General features: G+C 37.8%; 1 protein-coding gene across 1 annotated transcript in view; it reads right to left on the reverse strand.

The window, feature by feature from the left end:
• Positions 1 to 2,824: 2,824 nt before the first annotated feature.
• Positions 2,825 to 16,921, reverse strand: part of CAPRIN2 (caprin family member 2) — a 34,293-nt gene continuing 20,196 nt past the window's right edge. The window contains exons 11-19 of the mRNA XM_082066687.1: positions 16,270 to 16,325; positions 15,535 to 15,636; positions 13,723 to 13,833; positions 12,956 to 13,108; positions 9,807 to 9,990; positions 7,381 to 7,566; positions 6,027 to 6,127; positions 5,191 to 5,257; positions 2,825 to 3,744 (exon numbers count right to left, since the gene is read on the reverse strand). Coding sequence (XP_081922813.1) covers positions 3,176 to 3,744; positions 5,191 to 5,257; positions 6,027 to 6,127; positions 7,381 to 7,566; positions 9,807 to 9,990; positions 12,956 to 13,108; positions 13,723 to 13,833; positions 15,535 to 15,636; positions 16,270 to 16,325 — 1,529 coding nt within the window. The 3' untranslated portion in view covers positions 2,825 to 3,175. The remainder of the gene's footprint in view (positions 3,745 to 5,190; positions 5,258 to 6,026; positions 6,128 to 7,380; positions 7,567 to 9,806; positions 9,991 to 12,955; positions 13,109 to 13,722; positions 13,834 to 15,534; positions 15,637 to 16,269; positions 16,326 to 16,921) is intronic.

Raw genomic sequence — 16,921 nt, forward strand, 5'->3', positions numbered from 1 at the left:
AACCAAAAGTATTGGCAGATAGTATTTACATGAAGCCTACACTGGTCTTACCACAAGTATTTTCAAGTTGTGAAACTCACCTGTTCAATTATTCATCCAGAACTGGAATATGGTTCTAGGTCCTTAGTCTGCATGTGCTGAGGTAACTAAAACTGTTTTGGCAAATAGTGCACTGAGAAGTTTTCAAAACAAGTTTTAATCTAGAAAAACAAAGAATGAGGATTGAGGTATCAATAGCCTAGTGTTTATCATTATGGGAAATCATGTGAAGTCATATTTCTAGGTATTCGAAAGATTAGAAATTTTCTACCAGTGGATTTTGGCCAGCTGCCAGTGTGGAAAGCAGGTGTTTTGCTTGGTCTTTTGCAGTATTTTTTTTTTAAATGTAGCCTTGACATGGAAGGTTCAGTACTAGCCTTTTGAGTCACATATTGTCTGAAAACATTTTTATGACAGTACCTGTTCAATTGTACTTATATTCATTTTTATAACAGAGGTTTGCAGCTCCAATCAGAAGCACAGTGAAAGCCAATAGTTCTAGCTAAGGGAGCTACACAAGAATGCTAGAGGATAAAATTGATGTGTTCAGTTACTGTATGGAGTAGAATTGCCAAGTGGTTACTTGGTTGTTTTAATAACCAAAATCGGGAAAACCAGACATTTGAAAGTAGCTGGTGCTGTAGAGATGATTCCAGTTCAGGCTGATAAAGCTTACAAAAGTATGAAGTCTTTCAAAGCCATCCATTATATGATTTACAGTCAAGTTTACTATCAAGGGATAGTGTAATGATTAGATTTCATGTTTCATCATCACTTCTTGGTTTTAAAAATCCATTTTATACAGGTGGATAACCAGCTCTGAAATTGAGATGCTTACCTCAGATATCTTAAATATATGCAAGCTAGAGATACATAAGTTTTGACAGATCTGCCAAGAAGAAAAACAACTGCCAGATCAGTCTGAAACAAAGTGTAACATGGGTCCACCAAGCAGTTGTCCAGGCTCGACTGAACTGCAACTTTAGAAGCAACATGTCCTTCATGTATTCACAGTAAACATATCTCACACTGCCAAAGGCCAAGCTTGTTAGCAATGCTGAGAAATAGTAGTAACTTATTCTTAAAACTAAGCAATCATACAAGTACATATAATAAACCCAAGAAAGATAAGTCACATGCTAAATTAAGAAGTCCACACCAAGGCAGCCTAAGGCACAAGGGCTACCCTGCTGCTATACACAGAGTAGGGCTTATTTATTAGTCCCTACGCAAACAACCTGAAAGAAGAGTGACTGGGTCAGTGCTCTGTCTAAAAATCCAGAATTGCAGGTCTGCTAGAAAACCAAAGTCCATCCACAGCCACAAAGCTACTGCAAGCTGGAAGTTATCCCTTGCACTTAGGCCTGTCTACCATATTCCCATATTTATACACAAGAAGAGTTAACAGTTTGAGAAAAAAAAATACTAGTTAAACTCCTGCCACTTAGCCTTTATTATTGAGAGTGTTCTAGAAATAAGCTGCTTTATAGGCTAGAGTCAGAATTAGCACATTTAAAAATACACAATACAGGCTTAGTTTTCAATGGCTAGGGCTTGATATTTTTGTCTGTAGCAGTAAAAAAAAAAAGATAAAACTAGGTTCTCTAAAGCTTTATCCTAAATTTTTCACCTCAGAACTCAAAGAAATTAAACCAGGACTTGTATTAAGATCACCCTCTAAAAATTTATATGAAAAAGAAATGCAAGCCTGGAATAAAACCAAAATCTTTCTGGCAGTGACTTGTTGTAAAACTAGTTACCAGGAAACAACAGCTTTTTACCAGGTCCAGTTTAAGTTTTTAGTTTCATTTAAGCAGAAAGCAGGACTGCTTTTACTCTGCTGTAAAGTTCTTTACTTTGCAGAGTTCTAGTTCATCCTTAGATACACCAGTCAGGCTTTTGTACTATGTACCTTAGTACACTCGGATAAAGTACTTCCTACTGCTAAAACAAACTATTGAAGCTTTTAAAACTGTTGAAGCTTTTAGAAGTAGAGCCAGTGACCTACAGTCTTCTTACTAGCTCATACTTCCATTTTAAATACTGAAGTGCTTTATAGTATGTGACATGCTGCTGCTTAGACAAGGACATACGTTGATGGCTTTTCCATTCGCAGGCCACAAGAGATTGCTGGTCACACAGCCCCTGAGCTATAAGGAATTCCATAAATGCTTCTTAGCATTTGTATTCAGGTTTGATTTAAAACACAAGCAGCGGGTCCCAACTACAAATAAAGTTCCTTAGTTCTCTGAAAGGAAGAGAACTTGCATTACAATCCAATCCAAGTCTCATGGGGGAGTGAAGCCATACCTGTTTGTGCTTCACAATGGTCAATTTTAACTTAATATATTGCAGCTGAGTAACAGTGTGAGCCAGCCCTTCAGTGACTGTTTTGAGGTTTAAAAATTTCAGCTACTTTACTGCTAAAGGACAGCTGACATGGCAACACTAGATTTTGACAGGATGTGCATTTAAAATAAGTAGTCCTAACAAAGTCTACAGCATTTCACTTTAATTTTGACTTTCAGTTAAAAAGGAAGTAGGTATATAACCCTTTAAACCTTTTGATCAATCGAACACTCTTGAGAATGTCATCAAGCAAAAACTAAGTAAACAAGTAATCCCAAGCAAAAACTAAGTAAACAAGTAATCCCATTTAATCTACAGTTTACCCTGAATCACTGAAAGCTGAAGACAAGTCTACATAATAGCATGCATGTACACCCTCCATCAGGAATAAGCTCTGATATATTTTGAAAATAAAGACCACTGGCAAGATTAATACTAAAATGCATATTAACTTGTTTTATTGAGGCACAACAAGGCATTGTGAATAGCCCATACTCGAGGCAATCAATAGTGTAGTAAGCTGGACATTAATACAGTTTAGGGTAAGTGCAAACAATATACATTCACAGCTTTACTAGCAAGGCTACATCACAACTGATAAAGTGCCAAATTAGTGCTGATTCAGTACCCCAACTCCATGATTTCACCTTGCACAACAGGACCATCATTTCCCCCAATAAAGGAACCACATATCTTCTATAAAGTCAGTAGTAAGTGCAAAGCTAGTCCCACCCCCCTCCACCAAGGTGTTTGGAGCAGCTCTTTTGTAAACATTGCACTGGATTTTTTAGTCCTGATAAAGGAGGTATCCCGAAAAGGTGGAGTATTTCCAGCTGCTTCCATAGATGGCTCCCCGATGCAGACGCAACCAGATCTGATCTCCCTGGAACAGCTGCAGGACCGCATGGTTACTGGCTGTTTCATGATCAGGAGCCCCATCATTTGCATATGCTGACACCAGGACCTCCTCATTCTTCATGAGATTCACATACAGGGGAACATTTACAGCCAGTTTCAGCATGTGGAAGATGAAGACATATGTACCATTCACTGGACAGTTGAACCTACCAAGCTGGATATCAAAAGTTTCTCCAAGATTGTTGAGCAACAGATCAAACACAATTGGCTGGTCTAGAGTTCCAGGAGCCAGGTTGGATGTTCTGGCAGCAGAGAAGGCAACTCTCATCTGCTGTGGGAGGGGGTAGACATGCACTGGTAGTATGGCAGCAGCTTGACTCGTCACTGGCATATCAACAGGGGTGATGCTGCGGGAGTCTCCCTGTCCAGAGTCCCCACTGTTGAAGGTTTCATTGTCTCGTTCTGGACTGCTCACCTGAGAGGAATCACTCCACCCTGCTGTTAAAGATCATTAGCAATGATAAATAAGTATTATAACAGAATGATACCCTTAAACCTGTGGGCATCATCTTAAGCAGCAACTGTATGGGCTTTGCAACAGATTTGACTTTTAGCTACAGGAAGTTAAAGTATCCTAGTGAGAACAGCACTTCAAAGCTGGTTTACATTCATCACACTTGCGTTCAGCAAGATGCACCATAATTTAACTACTCCTGCTTTTAAGTAGAAGAAAGCAGTAGCTTGCATTAGTTTTAGCTTTAGTATTGCCATATACATTATCATTAAAAAACATATGCTAACTTTTGAGCAGAAATAAAAATGTAATTTCTAAAAAAAGCCAAAAAAAGGGCAAAAATTATCAAGAACTAACTAGTTATTTAGTCATCTTCAAGACCTGAAATTTCATTTCAAGTTCTTTCAATACTGTTCTTCTGGAGTTCTTTCCTTAGGTCATATCAACTTACAGTGCTAAAATATTTTAAGTCTGAAGAACCAGAATTGCTTTTAAGCATTCTCCACACCCTACTTCCCCAAATGAAGCTATTTATCTTTCCAAATATACAAGGAGTCTAGAATGAGAACATTAATAGATATGAGAAATTTAAAGCAGCCACCCTCAAGCTGCAAGCCATTGTCATTTCTACTGGAAAGCAACACCTTAAGATAACCAATTAAATGAAGTAACACTGCTATGATATCTTAATGCTAACAAGCACTTTTCTCAACAGTTGACTCACCACAATTTCTTCTAATTCTCATCTTCTGAAGTGTGTCTAGTCCTCCCTCAGACTGAGGGAAGACCTGCTTTATATAAAAAATTTCCATATGCCATAATTTCCCTTTATTTTTTGTAGTGATCCATCATTTCTATTCATGTAACTTTTCACCTATAGCACTATGAGTCCAGCTTTTTCCAGCACATACAGTAGGATTAAAAAAAAAATCTTGTTCACAACTTTTCAAAACACATGCTGTTCATGCTTGGATTGAAACAGCTAGTCTTGTGTATTTTAGTTTTTGTACCACAGCATGGAATTAAAGCTGCATTTCCAAACAAACTATTTTAATAGAATAAGTTCTTACAAATTTTTTAAGATATGATAGCTTACCCAGAATCATGCAATTAAGATGCCAAACGCAACATCAGAACCACCCTGTGTGTGTTTTCCTAGTCAGTTTATTTGTGAAGGAAGCTTAATAAGGTACCATTGTGTCAGAATTGCAACATGGGAAGATAAACTGAGAATAGTGAAATTAAATCTGCTGCTATGCAAAACTAAGAACAGTACTTAAGCTTCCATCTAGCTTAGTTAATTTATAGCAAGCTTGATCTGTTTGAACAATGATAGTACATTGTTTTCCTCACTATTCACAATAACACTATTTCAGCATCTGCTGTGCACATGCACATAAGTATGACTGGGAAACTTAGGGCAGCCTTACCTCTTGAATTTGCTCGAGGACCACTGGTTATCCCACCTCGTTTATAGCACTGCTGGTAATTAACGTCCTAAAAGAGAACAGAAGTATTACTAAAATGACTATAAGGAAATCTGAAAACAAGTGTGGCTAACAAATACAGTATTTTTTCATTTGCACAATTAATTCAAGGTCTAGCATAAACAATTAGCGAGTTCAGAATTAACATGCAGATAAACAGCCTTATTTATGGAAAAATTAATTTTATAAACCTTGTAAAAGAGTGCTATTTCAATGCCAGTTCTAACAAGTTCGCTTCTGAAGTATACACTCAGTTCAGTTCACTGAGCAATATCTTAACTCTCAGGTCTGCTAGAAGTCTGAATCTGTACAGGAGAATACACTTAATTTCAAAGCTGAAGACCCTCCTCCTACCAGAAGCCTTTGCTTTTTTACATGTTGTTTTGTTTGTTGTTTGTTTTTTTTTTTTTTGCCTGACCACATTCTCAGTCAGTCCCTTTAAGAGTTCATTCTTTTATACTACAGAGGCACTGATTACCAACTTTAAACTTCACAGTAAAACAGACTCATTATACCACATCCTATTTGCCATCTGTTTGCATTTTGGAGATTCCCTTCAGACTAAAATCCACCTGTCGTACAGAGATGTTACCTGTCTGAACCAACTTCCTATTTCAGCTGCTGTCTACTATTCCAAAAAAAGGGTTTTGTCTAGGAAACAGAAGTAACCTATGATTTGTAAGGAATAGTTCACCTGTTACAATAATGAAAAGCTACAGTATTAGACTTACCTCCCATACAGTGCTCAAAAGGCTACTTTAAACAAAGTCAATACTCACCCTTTGAGTATAAGACATTCCAGTATAATCTCTACCAGGGAACTGCAGCTGGCCATAGCTGCCATTAGTTATTGAAGGTGAGCCTCTGTAAGCATCAAAACCTGTTCAAATAAGGTTGATTGAATAATCAGTGTCATTCATTGTTTTACAGCACAAGTCCAGAATACAACTAGAGCTCCTTTTGGCAACTATGTCTGTTAAGTTATGCAATTACACATCTATTCCTTATTTCAGAATTTGTAGCAGAGTCTCACTACTATAAAGAATGCACTTGATGAGCTACTCAGAACTACCCACTGTAAATGTATCAAAATTACATGTTTGAAAGTATTAGCATCAGAATTTTAAAACTGCCTGTTTGATACTAATGGGACTTCAAGGAACATCTGAATAACTTGCTAGATCCAGAGACAGAATTTAACATAGAATTAGTACTTTTTAATTTTTGCTATTACTGTTGTACACTTAGGTGCTACTATAATATTTAGCCCCTTTAGCTATTAGACTAAATACCAAAGAGGAGCTGCAAGCAATTTAGTACCAGGCACTACCAAACCCTTAACTGTTAAGTTAGCTGTTAGGTTAGAACCACACAACTCACTGTCTGGTACACATTCCTACAAGGTATTGAGCAGGCTCAACCCAATAACTGAAACAGACTAAGGACCCTTCCATTTCAAAGGGGAACAGGCCACAGCTTAAGTTAGTATCTACTTAAAGTCAGCTGAAACTTTCTGTAGTACTTGAGGTAGCAACAAAATAGTAATTGATTTATACAGACCAAACAATCCTCCTCTTAAAACTCTTCAGTTTGTTATTAATCCAGAAAGGCTCCCCACTATTGGGAGCATCTCCCCATCCCAGTTTCTCCTGGTAATATTAAAGGCAACAACACTAAGCAAAGCGTATCTTGTTTTGAGCAAATACTACAAGTGACATCTGATGAGAAAAACACCTGCCCAGAATGTTAGCAAGACAGATGCCAAGAGAAAGAATAAAGGGGTTAAAAGTTCAGAATGGTAAATGAAATAGCAAGCAGAAAAGTCAATGTAATTAAGTAATCTAATAACCCACTAGAGAAATTTTCTACTTTTATAATTAAAAAGGCTATGAAATTGCTCTGTCAGTTCACCTGACACCTAAAGTACAGGGACTACAAAAAAAAATCAGAATGAACTTGCTTAAATTCCACAACAGAAGACCCCATTCTCTTCACATTGCTCTTGAAGTCTTGTTTTAAGAAGTTTCACATATAGAACCTAAAATTAATACCATGTTAAATCATGTTCTAGTGTTACTTTATTAGCAGGTTTTTCAGTTTGTTTTTTTAAGGTGGCAGTAAATACAGACATACCTTTGTACCCACCAGGGGAACGATATGAATTAGCAAGTGACCTTCCACCTCTAGCAGATCCTCTGACAGACCCACGACTGTTAAGGTAAGGCTGAGAGGGTCTGGGAATAACATTAGTCTGTGCTGGATAAAAGGCAAGGCTACCATTGCTAACAGGAACTGCTCCATCAGGTTGATAATTCACTCCTTAAAAAGAGAAGGTATAGATTAATTCAAAACTTTTGTAACTGTAAGTTACCACACCTAGAAGGGAAGAAGTTCAGAGACTGATTAGGCTGCTCTGAATACCCTGTTCTTGTGCCACTTCACTACTTCAAATAGGATGGGGATCCTCCCCTTTGTTCTGTAGAGCTTGATGCTTGTTAAAGTATATTGTAGACAGCTCAAGCTCAGTGGAAGCCTCTAATGCATTCAACAGGATCCAGTTGTGTAGGTGACAGCAAGCTTGCTAACAGTGTGAAGAATATAACTAAGCTAGAATAAAATAAAGTAACACCTGATTAAGAGTATTCATTTAGAACCAACACTATTCTACAAGCAAGACCTCAGTGGTCTGTGTAATAAACCAGATTACCTCAGTGTTAAAATCCTTTGAAATGAAACAAACTCTGTCTTGCCTGGATAGCAATAAGACAACTGGAAAGCTATATATTTGGGTTTGGTCTCTTCAGCAGGCATTCCTACCACATGTCATTAGGCAGGTTTGCCCCAAGCAACAGGTATTCAAGAATGCTTTTCACTCACAGGGTGGCTGAGTGGTCAGCTTTACATACAGACCTTGCAACCATGAATACATTTCCACACATGGATATAAACCATACTTTTATATCAATCAAAAAAGCTTGAAACTGATCCAGAGTGACAGTCCAAACCCCTTTCTCAAGTCTGGGCAGAGCCACTGCACAAGATCAATTAAAAATCATGATGTTCCATCAAAAAAATAACATGTATAAAAGGCTGATAACCTGTAGTCTCAGTGAGAATGAGCATTCAAGCTAAACATGCTTTCCTCACTGCTATACTTATATTCTTATTTGTATTCATTCTTCATGTGTCTCACTGACTTCATACAGTAGCAATCTGCTTCTACTATAATTTCTAAGAAGAGTCCTCTGGCAGAAAGACAGTAATTTTAAGTGACCTTGAGTCACTTGATTAGTCTTATAAATCCTGTTTCCTAGCTGCCAGCTTCCTTTCACCCTGGAACCTGTTTCAAGCAAATTTAGGGGCTAGTCTCATTTCAGTTTCATAGTGTCAGCTATATAGATTCACCTGGTGCAGTAGCTGAATGTCAAGCAGGTTAGTTTTGTGTTGAACAAGGCAGCTCATGATCCCACTTATCAGAAGCTTAGTAATCTTCAGGTCAGGTGCTCACTCAAGCAGCTAATAAAATCAGCATTGGTAAGAAGTCAGAGCTATATAAACAGAAGGACGATTACATTTTGCTGCAGAGTAGGCCATTGTGAGCTTGCACCTGCTTTAGGCCAAAAGCACATGAACAGTTCGCTGCAGCTCAGCTGATTCTCAATATCTCACTGAATTACAAGAACTTGTGACAAGCCACCTAGTTAGGAAACAAGCCTTCCTAGGTAACAAACAAGTGACAAATTTGGGGCCTAATTAGGAACAACATGGATCTCTGCCACAGAAAGTTAGAACTTCAACATCACAAGATACAGCTGGAATATTAAATAGGTGAGACAGATATGACCTGTCAGTAACATCTAGAATGGTTGTCTAATATAACAAGGTGTAATTTCTATGAAGATTTTGGCAAGTACTAGTACAGTCAAGATCAGCCATGTGTCTTACAGTAATTGTATTGTAAACTGTAAGTTCAAAGGAAAAATACCAGCATTCTTAAAACGAGAATATTCTAAATCCTAAACAGCTCTCAGATAACACATTTTAGTCTTGTACAGTGGCATAAAATACTTATCACTTTGAGTAATTCACTTCAGCACTGAAAGCTTAAACAGAGTTTCTTATTTAGCATCCTGAAACTCCCAGCACTATAGACAACACTAGTATCTACTACCAGAGACAAAAATAAATGGTTCCAAATGCAGTATTTCATCACTGCTTCAATTTTGAGCAAACACTGGTTTGACTCTCACAAGTATCACTGCATACTTGAGCTTCATAGGTGAGAAATTATTTTTATCAGGCCTTTAGATGTCACTGTCCATACAACTAGTATAGAAACTAGTTTGAAGCAGCCCATCATCCTGCTAGCAGCTTTGAAATCAAGTTTACATACCATTAGCTAGAGTTGATATAACCATAATGTTAACAGGTGCTACATAAGCAGTTCAGAATTTCACTTTGAAGAACCTTAATATACTCACATTAATGAATTAAAATACTGTTATAACCTGAAGAACTTTAAAGACTGCTTGAAAAACAGAAACAAGTTCAGTTCTCACCTGAAGACAGAGATTCTTGTGAAAGAGAAGTTTGTTCTGAAACATGAGAAGACTGCAACTGGCATTGAGGAGGAGTTTGTGTACTTGCTGTAGAGAAACTCTGGTTATATCCTGCTGAATATGAAGAATCCTCTTTAATCTCCTGGTCTTTACGTGGAGGCAGTGGTGCATTCACTTTAAATACCTACAACATATTTCAAGACAAGCACTTAACGCTACTAGATAAAGTCTTTGCCTGATGCCACCACCCTGCTATGCTGTGGTTTAAATCCATCTGCCAAGACCAGTTTTTAGAACGTCAACTGCTTCTTAGAAAGGATCAAGAACATTGTATTTCAACCTAGATTTTTCCTTCTCGGTAAGCATCTAGAACTTAATATTTACATAGCTGCTACCCAAGAAATGGAGCTTGACTGATCATAGCTACCATGTTTGATCAGAAGAACAGCTACCATACAGTAAGTTATTTTGCTTCTATGGGAAGTTGACTCTTGCATTGATTCATTGAGTACTTGTCCTACAGCTTTTGACCTGAAGCTAGGACAGCCTATGCTCAGATGATATATTCATGTTTGAGAAGAACTGAGGTCTTTATACCCATCTTGAAACCTGGTGCAACTCTACTATCCACTCAGATAAGTACCATATTAGACAGCCTTCACCTCTATGAAAAAAAAAATCAAACCTCAACTTCCATATTCTTGTTTTAAGTTCCCTCAGCGTAAACATGTAGCCTAAATAACCCAGTCTTATAATACAATTATGTTACAGCCTGCGCAGGAGGGTGGTACACATATATTACTGTTAGATCTAATCAACCAGAGTTCAGTCACTCCGGTGACTATTGTTTTATAGCCAATAAACCAGACTACCAGAACTAATGCTGTCAAGTGACAACTAGTATCAAGATCAAATAGGAAAAGTCTATTTTGAGTAGAAGGTTCTAAATTTCATATGAAGAGCTGTCAGCAGTACTGAGTCTAGAGATATCTAAACATTTTCCAAGATTATAAACTGAAGTCAGACCAGGCAATACAAACTACAGCTAGATGCAAGGAACAGCTTCACAGTTCTTGTCATTTGCAGAAGCCTCTATAGTTAAATGGGAAATGAACACTTTTTATAGGGTCAAGAAGCCAAGTGCTTCCTCTAACAGGGAGCCAGCCCAGAACCCCCTCATGATACTGAGGTATTGAGTATACAACTTGAACCATTATAAAATAACAAATTCTGGTTCTGATACACCAGAAAGCAATTTGAAGATGCTGTGCAGTCAGGCTGTCAACAGCCGTATCTTGGACTATTTGTAGCAAATTGTCTACTTTTTCCTTCCAGTAAGGGTTACAAGGTGGAATTCTAGTCCAAGTACTTCAGCTACAGGTAGGATCAGACTTTAAGTTCCCATAATCACAATGGCAGCAACAGGGTGTTCAGAAATCTGAGGACATGCAATTAGAGACTTCCATTATGTCTCTGTACTCTCCTCTCTGGCAAGAAACTCTGGCTCCTGGCTATCTACTGAAATCCAATGGCTGTGATTTCCTGGCAGCAATGAGATCTAAACAATGTAGAGGAAAAAAAAAAAAAAAAACAAAACACGAAACAAAAAAACCACAAAACCACAAACCCCACACCATGAAGTTAAAGACTGCCACCACTACAGGAGGAATTAACATCCTAACAACATAGTGACAGATGTTTGCCAGTTTGACCCCAAAATTCCAAAAGATATCTTTAATGTTTAACATCTCTGAAAATGCCACAGCATTAATTCAAGTGAATTTCCAGTTATACTATTTTGGCCAAAAGCACTCCTAGCACAGTCACCAAGACCAAGGCTCCACACTTACATCATGACCAATTGCTTTTCTTACAGACTGGATCCCCAGAAAGACTATGGGTTCCTTAATCATAGCATGCTGTTATTTCCCCACTTCCATAAAAAGGCAACACCCAGCCACTTAGCATAATTTAAATAGATCTGGCTTAGAAAAAAAAAACAAAACTAACACCTCCCTGTCTTACTTATAGTGTATATCAAAATTCCATACTTCTGAGGCAGGTTCTACTTGAACCTCTTCTACTAGTACAGAAAACCAATGAGAAAGTCACAGTAGTGATTCACTACAGTCCACACCAGAATATCCTAGATGTTTTAGTCATTACTTCCTGTGCTCTGAAAGGCTATTAGCTACCTTCTTCCACCAAATCCTACCACCTCTCTCAATACTGCAAGATGTAGATTGTCCTGCAAGTTCTGGAACTGCACCAATACATTTGTTAGAATTGAGAATGCCTTTAGAGAATCTTAAATGACCTCTAAACTTGCTTTTGAGCAAGAACATTAAGGTTTCTAGCATCTTCTGAAGAAGGCAAAGGAGTAGATAAGCCCAATTACAGGGAAGGGAACATTAGCAACTAAATGGGCACCCTTCCTCCAAGTCCCTCTAAGCTTTACTGCAGATTACTAGACAGTAGTAATGTTAGAAAACATTAGTAATGATGTATAATCTGAAGAAATACTATCTACTTGCAAGAAACACTACTCAGTCTGTGTTGACTGTTCCCTAGACATCTATACTGACTACTTGTTCACATGCTAGGATAATGAGCTACACCAATCTTTATCAAGGACATTTTTCATTATTCCAGTGGATTGCATTGACTGAGTTTTATCCCACTAAAGCAAATGGTCTAAAAAGCAGCAAGACAGGTTCAGTCTTCAGAAAGCTTTTAGTCCTGACAGCTATATGCTTCAGGATTCCCCCTCTCCTCTGCAGCCTTTATTATTTGAAATTTATGCACAAGAACAGTTTAAGTATAGTCAACTTTAACTTTGGGCACAGCTATAAATCTGTTGATTAAAGGTCTGACTTCTCCCTCTTAGTTTTTTAAGACTATTAAAGTAACCCAACATTAGATTTTTTTGGACTACAGAGAAAAAAACCACACAGGTTCTCTATTCTTAGATGATCTCTAAGTTCTAAAGGCACTGGAGAAGCAGATGTCTAATACAGATTTTTAACAATAAAACAAAGTGATCTATCAAGTTCTGTACTACATCAAGGGGAGCCAGTCCCTCATTATTAGGACTAAGTTATTAGCATTATTGTCAATTATTCTTCTGTAGCCTCAGTTTGCATACTTACAGTCTGCATAGCCTGGAAGGGAGCTGCTGTTATTGTGACAGAACTGCTAGTTGCTGGAGGAGACTGAAAGCTTTGCGCTGGTGGTACTGGGGACATAGAGGTGCTTGAAGTAGGCAATGGTGACTGCGGTTCGCTTGAGAGGGGAACAGTTGCCTGAGGGAAGAACAAATGTAATGAAAGGTCACTTGATAGTTGTCAGGCAGTAACAGAAGCAGTTAATTTGTTCTAAAGCCTAGACTGATAGAAGTCAGCAGTTTCTACAGGATGACATTTGGACATAGTAGAGCTACAAAAGAGCTTTTGCTTACAATTTCAAATCTTGCTGTGCATTCTCAGCAAACAGTACTTCTATTGCAGTCTCTGCTGATTAAGTGAAATGTGCCTATGAGCTACTATACATACCACTCATTGTAATAATTTTGCAATCAAGAGACTTTAGGTATTTTTCCCCCACCACTAAGGAAACACAGAATGCCTTATGTTCCGTTTATTGGAAGATTATTCTCTGGCTGATATTAAAAGTGACTTCTCTTTTCTAAAGGAACTCAGGAAGTTTAGGGGGGTTGATTTTTTTCCCCTCCCAACTTAATTATGTTTCAGATTAGAAACAATGCTGAGTTGTGCAGACAAGTATTAACCAGTATTAAGTCTCATCTGGGCAGATGGCAAAAGGAAGTATTAATTTTAAATACCAATATTTATATGAATCAGAAGTCAAAAGGAATGTAAGGCATATATGTACCTTACCTGTATTTGTGAGAGCTCACCTGGGCAATTTCAATCTTTTTAGATATCAGTGGCTCAGAAATATGTGAAGTTGTCTGATACAGTGGCTGGGAAGCATATTTCTCAGTCTCTTGAGAAAGCGATGCTGATGCCTAGAAGAAGCCATACATGGACCTGCTATTACAAGAAGTATTGCAGAAAGCACAAAGTTCTATGAAATACCAGTGCATAATAATACAAATAGGTTTTGAAAGACCATGACAAACATTAGGTCCAAAGTAATCGTACTAAATAGGCATCTTTACCAAAAGCTTAAAGTAAGTAGCTTTAGAGGTTCAGACTTATATTATCCTTCTTACACAAGAGGATGTACAACAAGCCCTGTGAAGTCAGATAATTTTAAGAACTGTAGGTTGCTTCAAGCAGTTATTTACAATAAAGTCTGTGACACACCTGAATTAAATGGGAAGACATGTCTGATGTTAAACTTCTGATAAACTCCGTCAAACAAGGCTTCAGAGCCAAACTTTGGTTTGCTATTGCAAAACCTGCATGTTCTATAGTTGGCTCACACTTGTAACACTAAGTTTAAGAGTTACTCATACTTAGATACACAGCCTAGAGCTAAAGGCTGCCAGTCCCATTCTCACCACGTTTACCATCACAGGTGCCAACAGAACTGCACGTGCATGCCAGGAGAGTGCCCTGTCACAGAGTATATTCCCCAGTTGTGCTGGGACCAAACAAAGCTTAACTACTGCTTTCCAAGAGAAGCAGGACTGGAAAAGAAAGACACCACACTACAAGCCTAAGGGACTAGAGATATGCTGAGCACAGGCAACTAATTCCAAACAGTAAGTTTGCACCAAAACTCAAGAACGTTCTGCTAAATCATATGTTCTACATTACAGTGCAGCACAAGTCTTCTGGATGCATACTGAACACTAATTTTATTTAATCTTTGTCAGCACAAGAATTCCTATGACACTGTAGAAATGAAAAAAGGCATCAAGAATCAGGCCAAAACTACTGATTCAAGAGGCAGAAAGACTTTTAATATCCCTGTCAAGACTCTTATATTCAACTACATAGTACAAGAAGGAATAGAGTAAATGCTACATGCACAGTATACTGATAACATGTACATCAGCAAAAGAAACATTTTAAAAAGCATGTACATTTCCCTATTATAATCTACATACACTGTATAAGAGTCCAACAGGAAAGAGCCAGCTGTGTTTCTGAACACAGCAAAACTTTGCAAGAGATCTTTAAGACAGTCGTCTGCATAAATTGAAACACTTTTCAGCTCTAAACAATATTGGAATGCTAGTTGAATATTTAACTGCACATAAATACAGTTAAGAAAGCCAATTGAGGTCTTGGCTGAACATCAAAGTCAGATTCCCAGTATTTCTCCAGGTAGTGCTTCTGAGAACACATTTCATCCTTTAGCTTACACAGAAGTCTATTTCATGACAAATCCATCCCAATTTATGCATCCTCTGTGTTGTCATGAGAGTATTTTATACTGTAACCAAAGCAGATATTTTGCTGCTTCATATGTTCCCACAAGAATAGGCACCATATTTCCTAGCCTGCATTTTTCATCCCACACCCTTCCATTTCAAGGGGCAGACTGTTCACTTTGCATTTATGCAGAGCTAGGCAGACTTTCCCCACCATCTTCTGAAGTATTCCAGAATGCAGGCTGTACTATTGCTGTTACTTGCATTCTGTCCCTGTGTGTTGTTCAAGTACAGTTACTCAGGAGAGGCCCCACCACAGCTTTGTTACTGCTGGCTATCCCATAGATCTTTACATGCCAGTGAACCCGAGGGTGCTTTCTTTACCTTTGGTGTCACCAAGTCTTCAGTATCAGGGCCAGAAAGAGTCTGATCAGCAGATGCTAGGGAAGTATTTGAGCCATGTAATGTCATGGATGAAGCAGCAGCCTTGCAAGAAACAAAAACTGAGATCAGGTTTTGAAAGATTATCTTAAACATGTTGGTTTCACTGAAACTCACATTCTGGTCACTTCCAAATAAACCTTAGAAGGAGGCAGGAGCTGAAGCACTTTGACCAGTTTCTTATCTAAGTTTCTTCAGTATTATTGTTAGTGGCTAGGAAACCTATTTAAAAGCCAAAGCAGCAAGGTGTGCAAGCACATTAAGTGAACTTAAGGTTCACTTAACCATAGCTGCCAAAGCCTGAGATGCTATCTTTGGCATAAGTGAGGATCTCAAAGATGAAGACATGCACTATCTAGGAAAGAAGCAGCATGTTCTCCTGCACACAACTATTAGATACAACTTGAATCTGTGGGTTAAATATTCAAACTATTTCATCATGTCTTCAATATACTGTTTTACTTTGAGAAATTTCAAACATTTTTCCTGTTTTTCAAGCAGGATAGCAGCCAGTTTTAAGCAGCATTTGAATGTTCTTAGACTTGCAAGCTATTAAATTACATGAAGTTTGTTACAAACAAGAAAAAACAAAGTACTAAGTCTGTTCTAGTGAATAATCTCCATACTGCTCCTTAGTTACAGCTCTGCCTCTTCAGGGCAGTCCTCATTTCAACTTACTTGAAGGGGCTGTTGAAGAAAATCACTCTGACTTGGCAGTTTCTGTTCTTTTGAAGCTGTAAAAAAAAAAAAATAATGTCTTAAGGAACATTTTATTTGAATTCAAACACTACATATAGTTTCAGTGTGCAGTTCTACTTTTCGAAAACATTTGGTATATGAAGATGCATACTATTTTTAGTGTGTCCACTGCAAATATTTAGACTTCACATCAGTAAACTACACCCAACCGAAAACTTCAGTTTCTTTTTTGTAAAAGAAGACAGGTATTCAATGATAAAATATTTCTACCACACTGGAGATACTTACCTCCAGATTTAAAAAAAATAAATATTTAATAGACTGGTTAATTGTGTTTAATAGCCCAAGAGCCACCCAGACAGTTTCTTAACATGGCCCATTGTAGAAAGTTCTAATTTTCTAAGTGTAACTAGATAACCACTCTATTCTGAGCTCATTCATGGCTTGCATCTATATATACTACAGCTAGACAAGTTTGTTACAAAGATAAAGCATGTCAATCCTGCAGCTGGATTCAGATGCACACGCCAGTCAGTGGTTATACAAACATCAAATTTCCAGGCAGATGGACCAACTTAAGCCACCTCCAGCAACAAATAAGCAAGTAAGTGGCTCAAGCTGCTGCTTTTTT

This window comes from Streptopelia decaocto (genome assembly GCF_964273445.1).
Source record: "Streptopelia decaocto genome assembly, chromosome: 1".
Taxonomy (NCBI): Eukaryota; Metazoa; Chordata; class Aves; order Columbiformes; family Columbidae; genus Streptopelia; species Streptopelia decaocto.